Raw genomic sequence first — 24403 nt, forward strand, 5'->3', positions numbered from 1 at the left:
TAGTGCTCAGATATGCTTGAGAATGCATGGCTGCAATCTTTTAAACAATAGAGCAAAGTTTCACATCCAGAAAATGGTAATTTTTAAATATACAATGTATTTATAGTATATATAATTGTGAATTGTCATCAGACTTTTGCTCTTTTTTATGTGACAGAGACAGAGAGGAGGACAGATAGGGACAGAGAGGCAGGAAGGGAGAGAGACCAGAAGCATTAATTCTTCCTTGCGGCACCTTTAGTTGTTCATTGATTGCTTTCTCATATGCGCCTTGACCTCGGGCCTTCAGCAGACTGAGTAACCCCTTGCTCAAGCCAGCGACCTTGCGTCCAAGCTGGTGAGCCTTGGTCAAACCAGATGAGCCCGCACTCAAGCCGGTGACCTCGGAGTTTAGATCCTGGTTCCAGTCTGAAGCTCTATCCACTGCGCCACCGCCTGGTCAGGCACTTTTGCTCTTTTTTTTCTATTTCGTTGATGAACTAACATGGGTCAGTGGATAAAATGGAATTTTTACAATATAAAGGTGCCAGATTATGATGGAAATGCTAATACTAAGGTATGATTTTGATAAAAACAGTCATGTTTCTTCAGATATAAGACCTAATTTACAGATATAAGACCTAATTTAGTAATTACCCAAACCATGTGCTATTCATGTAAAAGTAACAGCTGCAAAGGACACTATCACATAAATAAGATGAAAATTATTTAAAATTTGTGTTTTCCTAAGCATGATAATAGTGAATATTTTTCTAAAAAATCATGTTTGGAGAAATATTCTGGTGTGAAACCTTCCAACCACCCATGTTATCTTGAAATATACAAAAAGTACTGTACAAAACCTACACCAGAGATTCCTTGAAAACTTTAACATAGAGTTACTATGTAACTCAGAAATCCTCCTCTTAGGCATATGCCCAAAATAATTGAAAACAGTCAAACGAATACATGTGCATACATCTTCACAGTAGTACTATTCACAAGAGCCAAGAGGTGGACATATCTCAAATGTACATCAAAGGATGAATATAGGTAAACAAGTCATGGTATATACATACACTGTTACATGTTAAGCAGGGATGAAGTACTGATAACGCAATACATGCTCAGTGAAAGAAGCCTGGCACAAAGGATCACATAGTGTATGATTCCATTTATGTGAAATAGCAAAAGAGGTAAATCCATAGAGACAAATGCATAGTCACGGTTGCCAGCAGCTGTGGGGAGAGGAGAATAAGGAGTGACTATTTAATAGATGTGAATTTTTATTTTTGGGTGATGACAGCATTTTGGGCAAGATAGAGGTAGTGGTTGCCCAACATTCAGGATGTACTATATGTCACTGAATTGTTCAATTATATATTATTGATTTTATGTTATATGAATTTCACTTCAAAAACACCCTGAAAGACAAAACAACAACAACAATAACACTACTCCATAGTGTGGTGAGTGGAGCACTATATGGGTAATAGGATGTTAGGTTGTATCCAAACTTTTATTATTTTAGGAGTTATATATTGTGAGGTATAAAAAAATTGACTTTCCTTCCACCTTGTGAGTTCTTCCATCTGGGCTAATCAAATGAACAGTGACAGATTAACATGAGAAAATGTACCAGGTTTATTATATGAATGTATATTCGGAGGGCCATAAGATAGGAGACCACCAAAGAGGCATTGGGCAGTTGAGGTTTATATGCTGTGCTGGACAAAGGAGAAGGGGGAAGGTGTCTGGGATTCCAGAGGGGAAGTAGGAAATTCATAGGTAGAAGGGAAAGGGGGAATAAGTGGCAAACAAATTCTTGTTAGTCCGTCTAGAAACAGTGGGGCACGGGGATCCTCGTTAACACGCCCTTGTGTGGATCCTTCCTATCTACCATGCTTAGTTAGGCTAAGGTGGAAATCCTTATGCTAAGGATTTTCTTAGCATATAAAATCTTTTATGCTAAGATTCCCTTCCTGAAGCAGGCCTTTCCATCTGAATTACCTTAGGCAGGAAAGGAGTGGGGTGTATTTAAAAGGTTCTTTCTGAGTCTTTTGTTTATTAATAATCAGCTTGACAGCAATATAACAAAGCCACATTTGGCGTGGCACAACTTTGATGCCCCTCAGTATCTATTTTCATAGTTGCCTCCTCATGGAAGTATATTACAGCAGTTTTCCATTTGTAGCAATAGGCAGAAGTTTTACACTTTAGATGAAAGTAAATTTGAAAGAGTTGACTTCTTTACAGAAAAAAAATACATAATAAAGATAGTACTGAGATATGACAAATGAAGGCAATTCACAAATGACTAAAGAATAGGAGACCTTAGGAAATATTATATGCTATGCTTAAGACGATTAATTTTTATTGAGTGTGAATTGAGTTCTGGATGCTGTCCATCAAAGATGAATAAGATATGTTTTTTGCTTTAGATACTTTCAACTTAATAGAGGAGATAAGCCATGTCTATAAATAATTCTAGGAAAAGACTGAATGTGCCAAGTGCTAAAACAGACCAAACAGACTGAGGTCAAGACTAGGTACCTTTTGGATTACTAGTACCATTGAAGAAAATATTAGAATATAGAGGGAGATAATGAACTAAGAAATTTGCTTTTTGCGGTGGTGCAGTGGATAGAGCATTGGACTGGGATGCGGAGGACCCAGGTTCAAAGCCCCAAGTTGGCCAGCTTGAGCACAGGCTCACCAGCTTGACCTCAAGGTCGCTGGCTTGAGCATGGGATCATAGACATGAACCCATGGTCACTGGCTTGAACCCAAAGGTCACTGGCTTGAACCCCAAGATTGCTGACTTGAGCCCAATGTTACTGGCTTGAGCAAGGGGTCACTTGCTCTGCTGCAACCCCCCGAACAAGGCACATATGAGACAGTAATCAATGAACAACTAAGGCGAGTAAGGAGCTGCAATGAAGAATTAATGCTTCTCATCTCTCTCCCTTCCTACCTGTGTGTCTCTATCTGTCCTCTCTGTCTCTCTCTCTCTCTCTCTGTCTCTGTCACACACAACAAAACGAATTTGCTTTTGACATTAGGAACAGAAATAATTAATGAATGAAACAATGTATCAAGTTCCATATGCTGTGGCCCTTTCTGCCTCTACCTTTTGCTCTCTTAGTAACTCGGCAGTCACCTGGGCTCCCACTTTCCCTAACAACCTCACATTTAAAGATAGTGTAATGGAGGACTTAAGTAGTAGACTGTTGAGATACACTGCCCAGGTTCAATGAGTGCCAGTATTTATTCATTATCTAACATTTGTCCTGCCACTTGATTTTCCTATGCCTTAGAATTTTCATCTATAAAACGGGGATACTCATAGTACCTACATTATAAGGTCTTGGTAAAGATGAAATTTGTTAAATGATTAAATGGGTAAAACATTTATAGCACTGCTTGGTTCATGATAAGTGATCAACAAATGTTCACTATTATCACCATCACCAGTCAGTAAGTCCTGTCCATTTTGTCCCCCCCAAAATCTTTTTGAATGTCCCCCACTTGTACTACTTTAGTTTAAGACTTTGTTGTGGTCACAGTTGCATTTGTGCCTTAACTAGTTTTGCCTCTCCGTTTCCCCTCCATTCCCTGTCACACTAGACTGCTTGACACGTTTCTGCTTATTCCTAAGCATCCAGCTCAGGTGCAACGTCTGTGAAACTTGCCCTGGTTCCCTGTCCTAGCCCAGTTAAGGCTCTGCATGTGTATTAATACCACCTTCAGTATACCTCTTCTATACTGGATCTCACATGGTATTGTGACTATACTGGATAATTACCTGGGCTGTGACGACCTTGAGGGGTGGGGACTGGGCTTACTTAAGTTTCAACTTCCAGCCTAAACACAGTTTTTTATTACAGAGTAGATGCTTATTAATTGTTTGCATGGATGAATGAATGGCTTCTTCCTGTAGAAAGTTAGCTTATAGTCTTCATTTTGGAAGTTGAGGTGAGCACACATAAGGCTTAATAAGAACAATGTGTGGTAAGTGATGTAAAGGTTTAGAAAAGAGGGCATTTAGTGTTAGAGAAATCAAATTAAGTTTCAAAAAGGTAGAGCTTGATTTGGAATTTAAGAACAGGCAGAACTCATGTGAGCAGAGGAGTGTTTGCAATCTAGGCAAGGGTAGTGGTTTTTGAATTGAATGTGAATAACAGAAGAAAAGCATCTAACATCTCCAAAACAGAGAAGAGACCAGCTTAACTAGGGTGTGTTTGGTAGGGGGAGGTTGGGAGGTGGAGTGGAGGCAGGGGTGAGGAAGAGGTATATGTTGAAAAGTATAGGTAGTTCCCAACCTAATGGTGAGTGTTCTAAAGGTTTATTTATGAGTTATTACTCAGACATGACACATCATATACAGGATGGTGAGGTTTATGGCCATTCCCCAAATATTCTATTTAACCTACTTAAGGAGCTGATATATCCATGGGCAGTACTAGCTTGAGCTCCAGGGAGCAAGGGGTCAGGGGAGACATGGTGGATTCTGGGCTTGAAGACATTAAGTGATAGAGGAAGTTGAACTTTGTTGTTCTCCTATGACCCTTTCTGCACCCTTTTCTATATCTCAGTTCACTTTCTGTATCTCTAGATGTAGTTTCTTTATCCCCCAAGCTTCCCCCAACTTTCTTCAGATAGCACCGCACCCAAGGTGGCAAGGATTCCAAAATACAGGCTCTTATACCCGCCTTCCCCATTCCCTGAGGGCAACAGCTCTATGCTTTTTGCCAATGTGGAACAAACTGATAGTCAACTCTTCCTGGAGGCTGTACTTAAAATTTTAGCTGGCTTTTTTTTTTTTTTTTTTTTTTTTTTTTTAGCTCAAATGAACCTGTAATTGCAGGAATTTCTGGCAGTAGTACAGAGCAAACAATGAGAAGGGGGAGAGAGGGAAGAAAAGGAAGGATAAGGAGGGTGGGATTAGATAGGTAGATAGATAGATAGGGAGGGAGGGAGGGAGGGAGAAGAGGAAGAGAAAGTTTATTGTGAGGAGAGGGTTGGCACTGTAGGAGAAGATATTTGGGACAGGGAACCCGTTTGCTAATTTGCCTTTCTACTCTACCTCCCTCTCCCCAAATTGTTTATGTATATTCCTCTCTTGAATCCACAGAAATAATAAACTGCATTTAAAAATTACAGGCCCCATGGCAATTCTGGGTAAAGGGGTTCTGTGGTTTCCAGTTGTGTGCAAATCCGAGATAGCCTATAATGGGAAATAGGGTTGAATAAATAAAGGCTGGGGTCAAGGGGACCTTGAGTGTGAAGTCTATAAATATATCCACACAAACAAGAAGCCATAGAAGGGTTTTGAATAGAAGATTGAGATGATGAGAGCAATAAGGAAGGCATAATTAATTCTAAATTTTGGATTAGAAATGATATGGTATTAAATTCACTCTTGGCTTGGTTCATACAACACAGAATCTTGTTCTTTGCTACTGGTTTTTTCATCGTACTGGGACTTCTGCCTTTAACTGTTAGTGTATGCCTCCCTGGCTGTGTAACTGTTTTCTCTGCCTTCTGATCGATCTTTCCTTTAGGATCCAGACTACCAGAGGCTTTTTGTGTGTGTGTGTTTCCAACTAGCCCAAGGGACTTATACACTATGTGTCTGTGTCCCAATAGGAAACTTCAAGTCCAGTGTTAGCAAAACACAGCTCCCTTTTACAAGGCCACATTACTTTCATTTATATATCACCTCCAGCCTTTCTAACCAAAACCCTGAACACACCTGAAGACAGTGGTTACTGATCTGCATCTGTTAGCTTTCACAGCTGCAGAAGCCTCCACCCCCTGTGCATATGTGAAACCATGTGGTGAATAGGCTCTTCCCTACTCACCTTTTATTCTTTTTTATTGGGCCTTTTATTCTTTATATTGTTTAATATGTTAATATCCTGGATTTTCCCCCCTGCAATTTGCATAAAGGGGGAGGCCAGGAAATTGGATAAGAATTTGAGATATTTCCTTAAGCCTAAATTATAATTCTCACATTGAATCAGAAGATTCACAGGTCTTTAATCAATATGTATGTTTTTCTCTATTTTGAATGTTACAGAGGCTTGTTGGCATTGAGGCTCCTGTGTTCATCTGTGTATTTTCCTCTTGACTGCTCACCGTATGATTAGTTACTAGGTCTTGGTGATGTGCAGTGGCTTACTTGGTTCAATTCACTATTTTATTTTATTTTTTTATTGTTCAATCTAGTGGAGCTGTTATTGTTAAAAATGAATTTTATGGTTTACTCTTTCATCATCACTAGTTACAATAACTCAATAGGATCTAACAGCCCAAAATACATGCTTTTCTTTTTTCCAATTAGTATTTCCAATTAGTTTTAGGAAATGCTGTTTCATATTTCAGTATTAACTGGTCTTGGTGATGACAAACTATTGAGATGCAGTTCTTTAGTTTCTAGCTTTACCAGCTCTACTATCGTGACTTAGACAAATGATGACTGTCATTGCCCTTTCTTATTGTAGCCAAGTGTTTCCTTTGCTCAGCTTAGCTTAGCAGTCAGTTCAGCCCTCAGTGTTATACCTACTGTTCTGGGCACCCTTCTAGGAACTCACAGGGTCTATCACATAAACATAAAAAGGAGTCATTTAGATATACTGTTTGTAATTGTAATCTTTACTTTTTGCCATTCATATGTTAGTTTAGGAAGGATAAGACCCTTTAATGATTTCTTGTTTAATTATGATCTGAAGACTTTTTTTTTTTTTTGCGAGAAAGAAACAGTAGGAGACAGAGAAGGACAGACAGAGACAGACAGACAGGAAGAGAGAGAGATGAAAAGCATCAATTCTTTGTTGCTTCACCTTAGTAGTTCCTTGTTTAACTTTCCCGTATGTGCCTTGACCGGGGGTAGGGGTCTCCAGCTGAGCCAGTGACTCCTTGTCTTCAAGCCAATGACCTTGGGCTCAAGCCAGCAACCATGAGGTTATGTCTATGATCCCATACTCAAGCCAGCAACCCCACGCTCTAGCCAGTGAGCCGTGCTCAAGCCGGTAACCTTAAGTTTTTTTGTTTGTTTGTTTGTTTTACAGATACAGAGCGAGAGTCAGAGAGAGGGATAGATAGGGACAGACAGACAGGAACAGAGAGAGATGAGAAGCATCAATCATCAGTTTTTCGTTGTGGCACTTTAGTTGTTCATTGATTGCTCTCTTATATGTGCCTTGACCATGGGGCTACAGCAAACCAAGTAACCCCTTGCTCAAGCCAGTGACCTTGGGTCCAACCTGGTGAGCTTTGCTCAAACCAGATGAGCCCATGCTCAAGCTGGTGACCTCAGGGTCTCGAACCTGGGTTCTCCGCATCACAGTCCGATGCTCTATCCACTGTACCACCGCCCGGTCAGGCAACCTTAAGGTTTTGAACCTGGGTCCTCTGCGTCCAAGGCCAACGTTCTATCCACTGCACTACTGTCTGGTCAGGTGACTGATCTTAGACTTGGAGGAGAGAACCAATGTCTGCTGACTTGATTTCACCAAATGTGCCTCCTATAGTTAGGGTTACTGTGTGACAGGTGCTGAGTTAGGTATAATAAAAACAAGGGAGACCTAACCACATGTCTTGTAGAAGTTTATAATCTAGGGTACAGTTTATAGAAAGAGTTATGATCCAATGTGACAGGAGCTATAATATTCAAAATGCCATGTGAATTTGAAAAACCTAGCACCAGAGTCTGCTAAGGGATATGAGAGAACTTTTCATGAAAGGAGTGTGCTTGGACACTTAAGTATGATTAGAAATTTGCTTGGTAGACCTGGAGGACAGGGAATTCCAAGTGGAGAGAATATCATATATGAAACCACTGAGGCATGAGAGAGTATGGTATAGGATGATCATTCTGATATTTTAATCATGTAGGAATCTACAACTCTCATAACCTATTCTCTCATTCTTTTGGCTTTTTACTTCCTAAGGATAGGATCAGTGTGAAAAGACCATTTTCTTCCTTTTTGATCATATTTGGAAGTTATGTTTGTGTTTTTCCCCTAAAACAAACATTAATACAATATAGAGGTGACCAATGAACACTGAATTAGGTGTCAGGGGACCTGGATTTTTGTTTTCCAGTTCACTCAGCAGCTATGTCACTTGAACCAAATTTTAATAAACTCTGTCTTTTCACTAGTAAAATGAGAATATTAACACCTGCCTTATCTCTCTCAGGGTTGGGTGGAAATGGAAATGAGAGCCTTAAAAATTAAAAGGTATAATAAACTTTTTACTCAGAATTCTGCTGGCTGAGGATATCAGCTGACATTTAAAACAAGGAAAGTACTTGGTGGAGTAGCTGGATAGGGAAATTAGGATTGGAAAGTAATTGACAAGTAGAAATATTCTGATTTTCTCCTTAATTCCATACATTTGCCCTTCTGTCTGAAGAATGTTATGTAGCTTATTTCTATGTTTTCAAATTTACATGATAAAATTTCCTTCTTCCAATTGGACTGTCATGTGTACCTTGGGTCCTTTCAGAGTCTTACTATATTTATTAAATAGTAATGGATTGAAGACTTAGGTTAGTAAAATATGAGTTGATATGTTTTATAGTCAACCTCAAATAGTTGATATCTATTAGGGAGTTTGAATTACTCATGAATTACCCTCAATCATTTGTGTTACTTTTACTGGTATGACCTGAATTTTGTTGCATTTTAGGGATATATCAGAAGGTTATGGTAAAGCTTCTTGTCCTAGATTAATCTCCCAACTAACATTATTATTATTTTTTTTAACATATCCTCTTCTTACACTTGGATTTTCTCCCTTAATATTCATTCAAGTAGGAATGGGAGGTTATGTAACTGTGGCCTTCTACTTCTTTTGCTATTTCTCCTAATCCAATGACAGCACAGACCGAGTTATTAGTGACAGCAAAAGGTACTTTGATTTGTGTTCTTCCTTTTGACCCCATCTTTCCCATTACACTGAGTGGTAATACTACTAGAATCTGATAATTCACCTGAAATATGAACTTCTGGGATGTAGGAATATGAGCAACTCCTCCAAATATAAATACCCCCCTGGCCCTGGCTGGTTGGCTCAGCGGTAGAGCATCGGCCTGGTGTGCAGGAGTCCCGGGTTTGATTCCTGGCCAGGGCACACAGGAGAAGCGCCCATCTGCTTCTCCACCCCTCCCCCTCTCCTTCCTCTCTGTCTCTCTCTTCCCCTCCCGCAGCCAAGGCTCCACTGGAGCAAAGATGGCCCGGGCACTGGGGATGGCTCTGTGGCCTCTGCCTCAGGCGCTGGAGTGGCTCTGGATGCAACAGAGCGACTCCCCAGAGGGGCAGAGCATCGCCCCCTGGTGGGCATGCCGGGTGGATCCCAGTCGGGCGCATGCGGGAGTCTGTCTGACTGCCTCCCCATTTCCAGCTTCGGAAAAATGAAAAAAACAAAAAACAAAAATAAAAATTAATAAATAAATAAATAAATAAATACCCCCCTGACCAACCATTCTTTTTTTTTTTTTAGATATTTTTATTCATTTTAGACAGGAGGGGGAGAGAAAGAGAGAGAGAGAGAGAGAGAGAGAGAGAGAACTAGAAAGCGTGAAGTTCCATGTGTACTTTGACCAGGCAAGCCTGGGGTTTCGAACCGGTGACCTCAGCGTTCCAGGTCGACTCTTTACCTACTGAACCACCGCAGGTCAGGCTGACCAACCATTCTTTAGATCAGTGTTTCTCAAAATCTATCACTCAAGAATATTTCCTCTTTATAAAGAGCTCTACAAACAACTTAACTCATCATGCTCTGAGCCATCCTATATACACCAGAAGAAAGGAGAGAGAACTGCTATGGATGAGATAACATAACGATGGTATTTTACATGGAATGTAAATGCATTATTACACTAGATTAATATAGACCTTGCAACTGAAATCACTAAGAATATGAAATATACTGTGGACTACCAGGAGATAGTTATTCCCATCTTTTCTCCTTTTACAACTCTTAGATGAACTAGTTGGATAAAATACCTATTCTAGTTCAAAGTATAATACAAAATGAGTATTGTTTTTTCTTTTTTTCTACCACTCCTCAGGGAAGTACTCTGGCAATTTTTCTGTTTTCCACAAATCTAAATGAGGAAATATTCTGGTTTATGTTCTCTTTGTTCTAAAATCTATGGCACCATTGATACATAGCTTAGCAACATTCTTCTGAAGACTCAGCAGATTAAATTATTTTTATGTTCCCTAAGTACTGCCCTTTTCTGAAGATTTCTTGAGGAAAGTGTGGCACATATCCAAAATTACATTCTTCATCTTTTTCTGTATTTGAATATTTTCCTTACAAGCAAGTAGAGAGGAAAGCGGTCAGTTTCTGCACTCAATAAATAAGAAGGAAGGTGTAGACAGCTTTTATCTGGGATATTTTTAAGTCATTGAGAGCATATTTTCTAGTATCAACTGATTTTTGAAATTATTGGCAGAATCCTCTTAACCCATTTTAACGTTAAGTGCTTGAATAGATGAAAAGATTTTTTTATTGTCTACATAAAAGAAAACACTATGGCTTTTGCACCATTGCATAAATCTAAGAGATTATGCATGCATAAAAAGAATGAGGCAAAGCTAAATGCTAGATGCCAACAACAGGGAAAGCTTGTCTGGGTATTTGACACGGAGCATAATGGGATGTGGTTCCACAGGGAGGGAACTCTAAAGATTATACCCCAGGACCTGTTTCTCTGGTAAAGCTTCTTGTCCTAGATTAATCTCCCAGCTAATGCTATTATCCCTTTTTAACATATCCTCTTCTTACACTTGGATTTTCTCTCAATATTGTGAGGGAGGAACAAAATTTCTTCTACTCTCCTGCCAAAGTTCTTCTGGCTGGTTCAATCAAATAGACATGAGACAGATTAGCAAGAGAAAATCACCAAATTTAATACATACATATGTATGGGAACCCCACATACATAAGAAAGTCAGAGACCCCACATGCAGGAGAGGTCCAGAGACATAAAGGGAACACCAGTATATAAGACATCCTGAGCTAGGGATAAGGTAATGCCCCTTGGGGCTTCAGAAGGTCACTGCAGGGAGAGCACATGCTCAGTCACTGTTGGTTTGCCCTGACATGAGATAGGTAAAAAGTCATTTCTGGTCATAACTCTTACCAAGGGACAGGCTCCTAATTTAAATTCTTCTAGATCCGTGATGGCAAACCTTTTTATAAAAACTGCCCACTTTTGCAGTGCTGGTCAACCTGGTCCCTCCTGCCCACTAGTGGGTGTTCCAGCTTGCATGATGGGCCAATCACTGTGCCGTTTGCTTGCTCTGCTACCGCCCACCACTAGTGGGCAGGAGGGATCAGGTTGACCAGCACTGCAAAAGTGGGCGGTTTTTATAAAAAGGTTCACTATCACGGTTCTAGATAGTCAAGAGGGAAGCAGAAGTTTCTTTTGAGCCAGCAGGACCTTGGTTGCCTTTAGCTCAAAATAATCCACGTACCACTAAGGTACATCTTGGGGTGGCCCGTTCTGAACCTGCACAGTTCTTTATGAAGTTCTAAACCTTCTGCATCCAATCTCCTGTCCTCACTGTCCCATCTCTTTCTGTGGTCTTCATGAATTCCTTGTGTTTATTGTATGGACTTTCAAGTGAATTCTCTTTGTTTACTGCAAGTGGTAAAACACAATCACAGTCTCCCACCCCCATAGCTTTTGCCTCCAAAGGTCATAGCTCCATCATTCTAATATTTTCTTGGCATCCCTTTCTCATCATTTCTCTGGAATTTTCAAACAAGAGCTGAGATGTATACAGCCAGCAGTGTTGCATAGTAATACAGAATTGCTGCCTAATATGGAACCAGTTCCTTTCACAATCGTATCCTTTCTTTTTCAGACTTGAGAGTGGTGAAGGAAGTTGCTGAGATTAGCATGTACTGTGAAGTCTGAGGAGGTGTGCTTTCTTAGGCCACTTGCCCTCAGGTTCTGACTTTTGCCTTAGTATCATCTGTTCATCATCTTGCTTCGCCTTATAGGCAAAGGTCCAAAAAGCTTTCTAGAATATTGTATGCTAAACATTAGGAAAAATGCATGGCTTAATGAAGAAACATTGAAAAGCTATAATGCAGAGTTGCATCAAATCGTAATGGAGTACATCACAGAAAAGAATGAAATTTGAGCTGGATCTTGAGGGATGAGTTTAGAAAAGTGAAGAGATTTCATGCAGGAGGAACTCTGGAACAGAGGTGGGAAAGAACAAAGCAAAGCAAGTGTTGAGATATAGAATAGGAAATTGGTGTTAGGGGATATTAGACAGTAAATTAATTGGAGAGTACCAGCTTGTAGGGAGTTCTTAGTGCTGTGCATAGTTACTTGATTAATTCCATGAGTGATCCACTTATTCAACAAATGGCTTCTCACAACACATAGGATAAAATCCAGACCTCTTCACAGGCACACAGATCTTTCTGTATACCTTAAAAGTCACCATCTCAGTGCTATGTACCCGAAACTCCCTCTGGTCATATTGAAGACTTTCCTAATCCTCCCAGCGTGTCATACTCTCTCAAATCTCCACTGAAGCTTCTATACCACAGTGTGTGCTGTGCATGTCTGTTTTCTCATTCAGCTAGGGGCTTCCTGAAAGCAAGGGCTTGTGTCTTATTCTCCGTCACATCCATATCAACAAGCAGGGTACCCACCTAATATGTAGCACATGCTTAACAAATATGCATTGAATAAAATATTTATTGAACACTGAATTACATCATGTACAGTTGTATTTTAAGAAAGCCATCTAGAAACAATGTTATTGATAGATTGAAGATGCAGAGAGACCAGTTACAGGTATTTTTTGAAGTAGCTCCTTTTTTTTTAAAACCCCGGCTGGATAGCTTGGAACATCATCCTGAAGTGCAGAGGTTGACAGTTTGGTCTCTGGTCAGGGCATATACAGAAACAGATCGGTGTTTCTGTCTCTCTCTCTCCTTTTCTCTCTCTAAAATCAATTAAAAATATTAAAAAAGAAACAGTAGGGGGTAGAGTCTTAGAAAATTGATAAAGAATAAAAGAGAGGACTTAATAACTAGCTGCTAGGGGCACTAGAACAGGAAGAGTTAAAGATCTAAGATTACTTTTAGGTAAACGTTTTTTTCTTAGTCAGATCTCCTGGTATATTAGTATTTGCCTTACCCTACCTCTGCTCTGAAGATGAACACTGTTCCCGTTCAGCATTGTGGAGCTCAGCTAAGATTCGTGTGATTCTGATCCTCGTATCTGAGCAGGAGTTAGGATTTGAAATATAAATAGTTCAGCCACGCTGACTACGATTTCCTATCAAGGGAAGGTGTACAGTGCATAGGTTTTGAATTTTAAAGCCTGTTTCTGCTTTTGGGAACTACAACTGGTGTTATACCAGGCAGATGCACTGGGGTGCGCTACTATGTAGCAGAGCCTAGCTGTGCATCACAGCTCTCAACTTTAAAACTCCAGAGAATTTGATGAGAGAGGGATCCACAAGAACATGACAAATGATGAGAGTTCAAACCTTAAGAGAAAAATGGGCTTATTGGTAAGAGACCTTTCTTTTTCTTTATTTGCTGTTGTTACTTATTCATTAAAATAACAAGCCTGTTGTTTTCATGTGTAGCTGTGAAGCGGTGTACAAAAATCAATTTTATATGTATTGTAGAATTCAGGAGACATATTGGTAACCATGCAAAGATCTTAGGAAGCATATATACAGCTTGAAATTTAAAAACATCATGAAGGAAATTTTACTGTATTTCAGACTGTGGTATAGATTTATTTATGTAGCTTAAATGTAATACAGATTTAGAAATATAGATATGTATTTTAAAAGTTAAAATAAAGGATAGTGACTTGTGTAGATATATAATTTCACTCAGTTACCAGAAGGTGGCACACCAGATTCTTCTTAAATACACAAAGGAAAGGAATAATATTAATACAAATATAAAATAAGCTGTATTTAAAGATATTTTAATGTATTTTTAAGCAAAAAATATATAATTGTTATTTGCTTGGTGCAATTTAGTGCTAAAACATGACAAATATGAATTTAACCCATTGTAGCTTTTTATGATTTGAATAAAATATTTTTTTGTGTGTATAGCATTTTAAAAAGTAGACTCTGAAATAGTATCGTCATTAAAGAGATGCTGTTTTGAATTTATGATTTAAAAAAATAAATAAAATAGTTTCTTCCTATCTTTTGCATAAGAAGTCATTAGATTTAGGATAGCATTTTGCATAAGTTCTCTGCCAAGGTCTTTCTTAAGATACTATGATGCTATATGACTTTGATTTAGTTGTGACTTTAATAATGCAAAACTGCTTTGTGACATGACCCAGAAAAAAAGCCAAAACTGTTTATTTATAAGACAAAGTTAGATAAGGGGAATGCTTAGTAATGTCACCTTCTATAAGCTAAAAACAACAGAAATGCAATAAATGTAAATAAATTCAATTTTGCGTTAGAGCTCCTCAAACACCTGCCAGATTACTTTAAATTTTTAAGCGAGTTGACTGCATAGACTGCAGCGCTTCCATAGTATTCTCTGTTTTGAAAGCTGCATTCCCGAGGCAGCATCAGAGTATGCTTGCTGTAGCCTTTTGTATTAGAAATGTAACAGAACTTCACCGAAATGAAGTCCTTCATTTGGAGACAGTACATCTATTTATGTTTTTATTAATTACAAGCAGTATGAAAACAGAAAATTGGTAGTAAATGAAGATAGAAGAACATTAGCCATCTGTTTTCTGAAAGCTTGTAATGTGTTCAGGTTTTTATGGAAATACAGTATATGAGCAAAGAATTGAACTTTAGGCTTACAAAGCTAGAAAATGACAAAGCATTCCAAGGCTGAATATATATTTACTGGAAAAGTGTTTTCTTGTGTCCAAATTTGGCTAGTTTAGTCTTTTAGATCAGCTGCCAATAAATGTTGTATTTAATGTCAATCTTTATTCCAGACTTTCTAAAACATTAAGAGAGCTTCTAAAAACAAATAGAATCTTATGGCTTTCTAGTGAAGTTTTTTAAAATGTTAATTTAGATAGTTTTTAATGGTTCTGTGTGGTCTTAACTGTTCAGGATTCATAAACATGGCTTATTAATTTACAGCTAAAGTATTTGCAGAGCATGCTTTGAAAAATGTAAACAAAATACAATAAAGCCACAATTAACCAGATTTTTTTTGCACTCCACTTTCAGGAGACGGAGACAGTTGTCTTTAAAACAAGCCGATTTCAAGGATTTATTCAAAAAATCAACTTCAGGGTATGTCCAAGGGTCTGCATTTTCCTTTACCTTTTTGTCAATGAGAATTTATTTTCATAAAAAAAGACCCTGAGATACTAAAAGACAGTCATCAAGAAAACTTTCAATAATGTCTAGGATACTGTGTTTATTAAGACAAAAAAATGACAAGTTATTCTGTTAAAAAGCACAATGTGCTGTTGTATTGGGATTTGTGTTTTCCAATGTGTTTTCACAGATACAAGTTCAGTTGGTTTTCATAACATTGATGAAAGTCTGGCAAGGAAAGTTGCAGCTTCCCTATTTGGGGATGAGGGAAGGTAACACCGGCATTACTAAAGCTAGTTAGTGGCAGAGCTGTAGTTAGAGTGACTACAAGTGCCTAGTCATGTCCTCTTCTGCATCCTTCCTAATCAAAAAAGTTTGAAACAAGTTTTTAATTTCTCAACCTATATCCTAATTGTCACAGTTTCCCACCTTGAATCTGTCTGTCTTCCTCTGTGCCTATCTGTCAGCCAGATGGAGACCTTAGTTTCAGACTCTCCCAGACCTGGAAGGATCTGGAGTGTAAGAGGGCAAGATAATGGCTGTGGACAGTGTGGGGTGACAGCTAGTGGCGAATGGCCAGTGCTGATGTGCTTAGGAAGGCCAGGGACTGAGAGAAAAAACAGAATCTCACTCCTGCTGAGGTTATCCTGGGTGGGGGTTAATGACCTTGACTTTAGAGCAGTGCTCCCCCAAGTTTGGTAGACTGGGCATGAAAATCAGTAGGAGTACTTGTTTAAAATGCAGTCTACTGGGCCCCACTTCCAGACTTCTATGTTTTAAATATTCACCCAACATCGTTTTATGCATACTTTAGTGTGGGTGCATCTGCCTTCAAGGCATAGGACGTTTCCCTTGGTCCATGTATTGAAGTATTAATATATAGAAAAGAGCCACTTTTCTCTCGGTAACATCCGAATTCCTTGTCAAAGCATAAGGGGGCAGGAGTCAGGCAAGGGTGGGGAATGACAGATGTTACTTGCACATTGCTGTAGCTACATCTGAGACAGCACAGTAGCTCTATTTTTTAAAGGCTTGTGTCCATTTTAGACTTAAAGAAGTTAAAGGGAAAAAAAGGGGTTCTACCAGGAAGTGACAAATTGAATGGGTTCTGATATTTTAAGGGTTAACCTATCTTAGTTTTAAATTTAGATTGATATTTAAAAATTGGCTAGAAAATTATGCTCTCCAGGATTCTGGGTAGTTAAGGCTTATTGTAGTAATGTATGTATGCTCGTGTTTCATACATAAATATGTAGTCTGCCTGATTAGATTGTAAGGGTTTTGCGGCCAGGAAACATTGTATGCTTGCACCATCTAACTTACTGATAATTGAACTAATTCAGTATGCATGTCTTATCTATACATTTTGAGCTAGGCATAATGAGTTGATTGATTTTGGTGTTTGTCAACTTCATGGAGTCTATCTTAAACTGTCAGTAAAAGCTAATATACTGTAGGTCTCAGGGTAAACAAATGAGTTTTAGTTGACAAATACAAAAACATGATCCTAATTAATCAAATTTGCTAATGCTTGTTCCTTGTTTGGAATATCAGTTTAAGCTTGATTCTGCTGCCTCTTTGCCCTTTTTGCAATACTGTTGATCTTGTTCTGTGCCTTATCAATCTGAATCTCAAAAACTGGTAATTCTGGAAATCCTCAAACGTAGTTAGTTTCATTTACTGAATGAGCAGTAGTATCATAGGAATTTAAATAAAATGGCCAGATACTGTAGTGGAAGACTCATAAAAATGCTCAACAGTGTCTCTGATTTAGATCAAGTTGAATGAGGAATGAATGAATAAATATATGTTAGCTAAAGAGAAGGTATGTTATGTAGCTTCAGAATTCCATGAGAAATAACTGATTATTTAAAACATATATTTGATGTTGAAGATATAAAGTGGTTGGTTCTGAAATATTCATTGAAATAGATTTATTTTTAAAAGATACCATTTATTCATTTTAAAGAAAAGATAAAGAGAAGGAAAAAGGGAGAGAGAGAAGGTGGGAGGAGCAGGAAGCATCAAGCTCCCATATGTGCCTTGACCAGGCAAGTCCATAGTTTCAAACCCGTGACCTCAGCATTCCAGGTAGACACTTTATCCACTGTGCCACCAAAGGCCAGGCTGAAGTAGACTGAAAAAGGCAGCCAAGAAACCCAAATTTAAATTGCATCTAGCTTAAACCTATGGTCAACCTAGAAGATGAATTGGATTTTATTCCCTTAAATCAAAATCTCTTGAACTTTAGTTAGTAATAGAACATGAAATAAGGAAAAAGAAATGATTTCCCACTGTTGGACACCATTGCATTTAAGTAAGGAAGTTAGACATAACTCTGAAATAATGCTTTTGTAGGTTGTAACACATGAACACTTTACATAACATGACTTAATGATGGCTTAGAATATAGATTATCATTGAATTGATAAATATATTTTTTAGGCATAGCAATTTGAAACTATACACCTTTCAGTTAGCTTAAATAATTTTGACTCACCAACATATTTTTGACATGTTTCAGTGTAACTGTTTCTACACCCCCTCTTTTTTTTAAGAAAAAAACTTTATGACTTAAAATCACTCAAGAGAATTCTAAATGAGAAGGATCTCAAAATAGTCATGAAAATAGATGTATTTAACTGGTTTCTAATTCTCTTAGATATCACCATAGTAAGCAAATACCATGACTATAAACTGCACCTTTATGAAAACTATTGAGCCCCATGTTATGACATTGGGTCATGAGGTTCAATTTTAAAGTTGAGTCTTCTTTGAAGTTTAAGATTTTCTTTTCATTCCCTGTATAGTTGAAACTTTCTTTTGTGTGTGTATATTTCCAAAGTTAGAAGCAGGGAGGCAGTTAGATAGACTCCCACATGTGCCCTACCGGGATCCACCTGGCATGCCCACCAGGGGGCGATGCTCTGCCCATCTGGGGCGTTGCTCTGTTGCAGCTGGAGCCATTCTAGTGTCTGAGGCGGAGGCCATGGAGCCATCCTCAGTGCCCAGGCCAACTTTGCTCCAATGGAGCCTCGGCTGTGGGAGGGGAAGAGAGAAATAGGAAGGAGAGAGGAAGGGTAGAGAAGCAGATGGGTGCTTCTCCTGTGTGCCCTGACGGGAATCAAACCTGGGACTTCCACATACCGGGCTGGTGCTCTACCACTGAGCCAACCAGCCAGGACTACTTGAACCTTTTTTTTTTGTTGTTAACAATAATAATTTAAAGTTTTCATGGTTAGGCTTGAAAATTGGTAAAAAACAAAATTAAAATTAAATCAACTGAATATAAAGGGCCTTTTTTCATGGAAACTATAAATAGTGTTGTATAATCTTAATGAGCCATTAGAATTAGCTTTCCATGAAACTGTTTACTCTGTTTAGCAAAAACATTATTGTGATTGCTCTATAAGTATTTGAAACCAAGATTTACAAATACTCAAGGGGAGAAAGAGATGGGAAGACTAGGTAATCTTCTAGATTTCATTTTCAGCTATAATATGTATGGTGCAAATGTGAATGTTGTAACTCCTATTTGGATGAAAGGATAGAAATATAATTTTGAAAATATAATAGCATTATTTAATTTGATTGGCATGTGGAGGAAAATGTCATATTATTCTAAAGGTCTTCTTTGTAACTCAGGTTTTTATACAAGTATAGATGTTTCTGAAGAAATGTAGAATATAGCAAATGATGAATTCTTTAACAGGCATGTGTTTTGAAATTGGGTATGTGATGTGCTAATTATTGAAAAATTTTTCAACCATCATAAGTGAACATGATTAGAAATTGTTTACTCATATCAAAATAGTGCAGGATTTTCAAAAATTAAGACTATTATATTGCTTACTACATTATCTTCATGCAACTTATGTAATTTTGCTTCTGTATCTGATCGGACCAAAATTAAAACAAAGTCATGAATGTCGTTTTTAGTTAGTAGAGCCATATTCTTAGGTTTTCTTTTAGTAAAATGGTACATCATAAATGGCTTTTTATTTTGATAAATTTGTAGGTTTAATGTACAAACACTTCAGAAAATCTAACAATGGTTTAGATATTTTATTTATGCAAGGTAATTTAAGCAGATACTTAGGAAGTTGCTGAGAGATGACTAAACAGATATATTATCATTATTTGATATGAGAGCAGAGATTTTTTATTGGAAAAATTTATCATCACTATAGTGATGCATTTAGTTCATTTAAGAAAGCATGTATTCTGGGTGATTTTTGTCAATACATACTTATTTTTAACAAGATAATGTGTATATTTTTTCATTTTAAGGATTTATAGCCTAAAATTATTACATTAACAAATGAATATTTATTTTACCCAAACCCTGCTTTTAGTAATATAGGAATCAATAACATTTTAAAAACCTTTTTTTAAAAAAAATTATAAAAATTAAATATAACAGGGTAACATTGATCAATAAGAGTTCATAGGTCTCAGGTAAACATCTCTATAGCATTTGAACTGTTGATTATGTTGTACAGCCATCACCCAAAGTCAAATCATTTTCTGTTTCCTTATATTTGGTCCTCTTTACACCCTTCCCCAATATGTCCTATCTTCAACACAATTCTTAATCATTCATCTGCTTATAAACTTCTTTTCAGTTTACTCAAAAAGTTTTTAATAAGTGCTTTCCCTTGTGCCAGGAATAGTGCTCAATAAGGAACATAGTTTCAGGGATTCCTTCTTAAAAGAGGAGCAGGAATGCTGCGAGGATGGCATCTCAAGCAGAGGAAGTAGAGTGGCCGGAGCACAGGGTGTGGTAACAGTATGACCTGTTATTGGAATACTGGACACATTCTCCCCATTTGATCATGATAAACTCTAAATTGCATTTTTCAATTTAAAAATGGTCATGCAATGTCAGGTATGTAAAAAGTTTACATTTAAAAATCATTGATTTCCATCACTGCTACTCCTAATACAGACACTTTGGTTTGGAGCTTAAGGCATTTAAAAAAATAATAAATGGCAATACTTAAGAATAAATTTCATTTATGCATGTCAAAGATGCAGAAAGGCTTACTTGTGGATTTGGAAACCATATGCTAATGAGGCACTCAAGGGTAGTTCCCCCCCCCCCCCCCCCGCCCCAAATTGCCATAAAGAATGTAGATACTGCAGAAAACAAAAGGAAGAAGGAAGGACAAAAACTTCTGAATTTCCCATTCATTGCTAATCCTTTTTTCAGCTGTTGTGAGACTAAGGGCAGGCAGAATCTGTAGGTCATTGAGTCCTCAGAAACTGGGTCTTTCCTTGTTATCTGTGTAGCCCTTCTGTATCTTTGTCCTCCCACCCCAAGTTTTATCTTAGTCCCATAACATTATTTATGTGACCCCAAATTATAAAAGGTGCTACATAAATATCAGGAACCACTACCATTCTGGATTTTCATTCTCTTTCCAGTCAGTACCCTTTTCACCTTCGTTCCCACACCTATTGTTTGTTTCCTGGGTTTTCAGATTACCAGCTTTTCTTATTGTGTTCTTTCCCCCCTGACCTCCCCCATCTTAGTATGCTTCTTCTTCTTCTTCTTTTTTTTTTTTTTTTGGAAATGTTAAAGATGGGAGAGTATACTATTTATGCCATCATGGCATGAAGGACTCTCCATACATATATGATACATATGCATGTCTGTGAATGAAGGAGATAGGCACTACATTAATCCAAGGCATAGCCACAGTTATACTAGTCTATATAAATCCTTTGTGGAACTATAAGAATTCACACAGTTCTGTTAAGGAAATTGACATGTGAGAAAATGCTTATAAAAATGGAATGATAACTTTCCAATGTGGTTTTCTTTGGGAGACATCTGGGATTTTCCATTTTGGTTTAAGCAAGACTACATATCTGTATCTAGTAAGAAATTTTAATGTATTTGATACTCAATTTCCTGAAACAAATAAAAGAGATACAAACACACACATGAGTATATATAACCATTCATGCGAACAGTTTTATTTCCTGGTAATAAAGAGCCCTGAGTGTATTCAGAATTTTGCTCTGTTGTCCAGAAGTTAATTTTTATGTTCTTTAAAGTGTTTAACATTCTTAGTTGGTTGCATCCAAAGACTTTTACTGAGTGGTAGAACATACAATAGAATAGAGCATATAATTTGGCGTAATCTATAGTCTTGTTTGAGCAATACGAATAGCACGGATATCCCAGATTAGTCTGAGGAGATATATATTTTCAGGACTGAAGAGATTACACAGTACCTGCTCACACAAACTGTGGTTAGTGATACTAGTCTTTAGTTGTACCCACCACATGAATAACCAAAACTTGCAAGAAAAGCTAGGTCAGTTCTTAAAGATCAGGAGACTATGGAAAGAAAGGTTAGATACATGACATATTAGTCAATTCCTTGAGTGATGAGGTAGTCCTGGAGAGGAAGTGTAGCAGTCCATCAGCAAGTTAAATTTTCCTATAAAGTTATTTAGAAACATTTTCATTGAGAAAAGAATAGACTACTAAATATATATTTTACCTTTCTCCCATACTATGATTGGTTTAATTTTTTACTTACCCTTTTATCCCTGGTCATTCCTAAACACCTTCTGGAATTATGATGTTGGAAATGTATTTTGGGGGTTTCTCTCCCACTTCTATCTTTTAGTATACCTATAATTGTAGGAGTCAGTAGCTCTTTGTAGTTCTTGTTTCTTTAGAATACATGGAGATATTTATAGAATGTGGGTCACTTCATATAAAAACACACATCATATGGCGTGGTTTCATCAAGAAGAAGGAAGAGTAGGAATTCTAGAGTGGGATTCTTGGACTAGGAGATGCAAACTTGGTATCTAGTTTCAGTTGTGCAACTAGCTAGCAGTGTGACATCAGCAAGTTCACTTCTCTGGGCTTTAGGCTTTTTTATCTATACCGTGAGAGTACTGAGCGATTTATTTGTAAGAGTTCTAAAATTTATAAAAATCTTCTTTCTACATTGAGAGCCAGGAAATTCTATGTTGTAAGATTTGGCCAACTCTTTTTGTGGCCTTGGCCAAATCCCAGCATTGTCCTTTGTTTATTACATCTCTGAAATATGCATTTCTCAGGTATTTTTAAGTGATTAGTTAATGTTCATAAAATGCTTTGAGGAACTTTTGTGTATGTTGTCTTTCTATCCTGTTTTATGCAGTTGTCCATAATAGAAACCAAGTGTTCTGTAAATAAAATCAGTTTTTCCTATAATATGGACAAGGGTTTTTGACATTTCTTAGTCTAAATATTAAAGTAGTAGGACACTGAGCCTGCATAAAATTACATTAAAATACATATTTAAATATTTTCTTTTTTTTTCACTCTGAGAAGAAAACAATTTTAGTTCCGGAATGTAATAGTGATTACACGCCATAGTTGCTACTGAAGTCTGGGTAGTAAAGTCTGATTAGTTTGAACTCTGCTAATTTGTAATTCCAGTGATTTTACTTGGCTGAAGTTTATTTTTAAGCGGTGTGGAATGATGTTGTTAAATTAATAGCATAATGTATATTTCATAGACTCTATTTCTACTTAAAGGAGTAATTTTAAGCCTTTGGCATATTAGTTGTTTGCTCATGAGAGATAATTATAGATGACTCCTAGTAACTTACTAAAGACCTAAGTTTAAGTAAATGTTCATCATCACACATAATACTTTTAGGGTCTGAGGGTCTTTAAGGGTACTGTTGGTAGGTAGTGGAAAGCAGTCTGATTTTCCTTTCACTTTGAACAAATATTACAGTTGTTGTTGTGCCACAAAAACAGGTTCTAAAACATTAAGTCTAAAAAAAAACAACTCCCATTAAGTGTACGAGAAATCTAGATTGAAAATTGGCATAGATAATTTGGTGGTATTAGTTTATTTCTTTGGAGTCTAATAGAGATTAGACAAAGAATATGTTGCCGTTTTTAATCAGTTGATTGTTCACAGAAGAATAATAACTTGAGAACCTTTGCAATAAAGTGATCTTCACCTGTTTGTGAAGGTTACCCTCTTGGAAATTTGGAAAACTCTAGATTCACCCTATTTCCCATTCATAAATGTTGAGTAGTCTTTATAGATAAACTGCTCAAACCTTTTACTACCATGTTTTTACATAAGTTTTGGGTTGTTTGTTCTCAGAAGTTATGTTTTGCAATCACTGCTTTGTCTTAAGCTGGAATGTGGTTGAATTTCCTTTCTAAAACACTGCCTTCTTGCTACAGACACCTAATTTGTATCTGTTTTATGTTTATATTTTTAAGTGTTTGAGAATGCTTTAGGTTTTTGGAGTAAGACATTCCAAATTTGCTTGATGAGTACATGTGTGTGTAAAGTGTAAATGTGTGTACTTGTGTTTACATGTGTGTTTCCTTCTTGGAGTTTCCAACAAATTGCTATTGCTGATGGTACCTGGAACCTCTTTGCTCCATAACTATTAAGAATTATTACACAAAGTCTTCTAATGTAAAATATGAGTATGGTTTATTTGTATTTGTGCTGGTTTATTTTTAATCTTTTAAATATATTTTGAACACCAAAGTATGGAATACTCCTTTCTGTGATTTCTTTGAAAATGTCTCTGAGAATGTTTTGTGTGTGGGTACTAAAACAAGTTAGAAATACAATTTAACCCTTTAAGATATCTGACTGGTTTTGTTTTTTTTTTTGGAGGGGGAAGGTAATTTGTATATGATAAACTGAATAACATTATTTGTGAGGTAGTGATGGCTGGCATCTATTTAATGTTTAATCAAGGTCATGCATTACTGGTCAATGTTTAAAAATAATTTTTTGGTCTCTTCATATATGTGAGTGTGTTTATGTATATACTATATGGTGGGGCACTAGTAGGTTTACAGTTGTTTGTGTGGAAAATAACACGATAATTAGTAAATTATTATTTAAACTAAAATTATTTAAATTATTAAATTATTATTTAAATTATTATTATTACAAAAATCAACTCTGTGTTTCAAATACTCAGAGCCGTAAACCTACTTTTGCCCCATCCTGTATATGTTTGGGTTTCATAGGAAAACACTTTTTGCCTGAATATTGATGTGTGTCATAAAGGAAGGTATTTGCGATTTACCTTAGCTGATTTCAGTC

The 24403-nt window shown here is 37.2% G+C and overlaps 1 protein-coding gene across 2 annotated transcripts in view; it reads left to right on the top strand.

The window, feature by feature from the left end:
* The window catches only part of KLHL13 (kelch like family member 13), a 245621-nt gene that overhangs the window by 155266 nt on the left and 65952 nt on the right, over positions 1-24403 (top strand). The window contains exons 1-2 of one of the 2 annotated variants that reach the window (XM_066249684.1): positions 13488-13541; positions 15207-15272. In XM_066249684.1, coding sequence (XP_066105781.1) covers positions 13501-13541; positions 15207-15272 — 107 coding nt within the window. In that variant the 5' untranslated portion in view covers positions 13488-13500. Of the gene's footprint in view, positions 1-13487; positions 13542-15206; positions 15273-24403 lie in introns of those variants that run through there. The other variant, XM_066249683.1, reaches the window with a different exon arrangement.

The sequence above is a fragment of the Saccopteryx bilineata genome, chromosome X (genome assembly GCF_036850765.1).
Source record: "Saccopteryx bilineata isolate mSacBil1 chromosome X, mSacBil1_pri_phased_curated, whole genome shotgun sequence".
NCBI lineage: Eukaryota > Metazoa > Chordata > Mammalia > Chiroptera > Emballonuridae > Saccopteryx > Saccopteryx bilineata.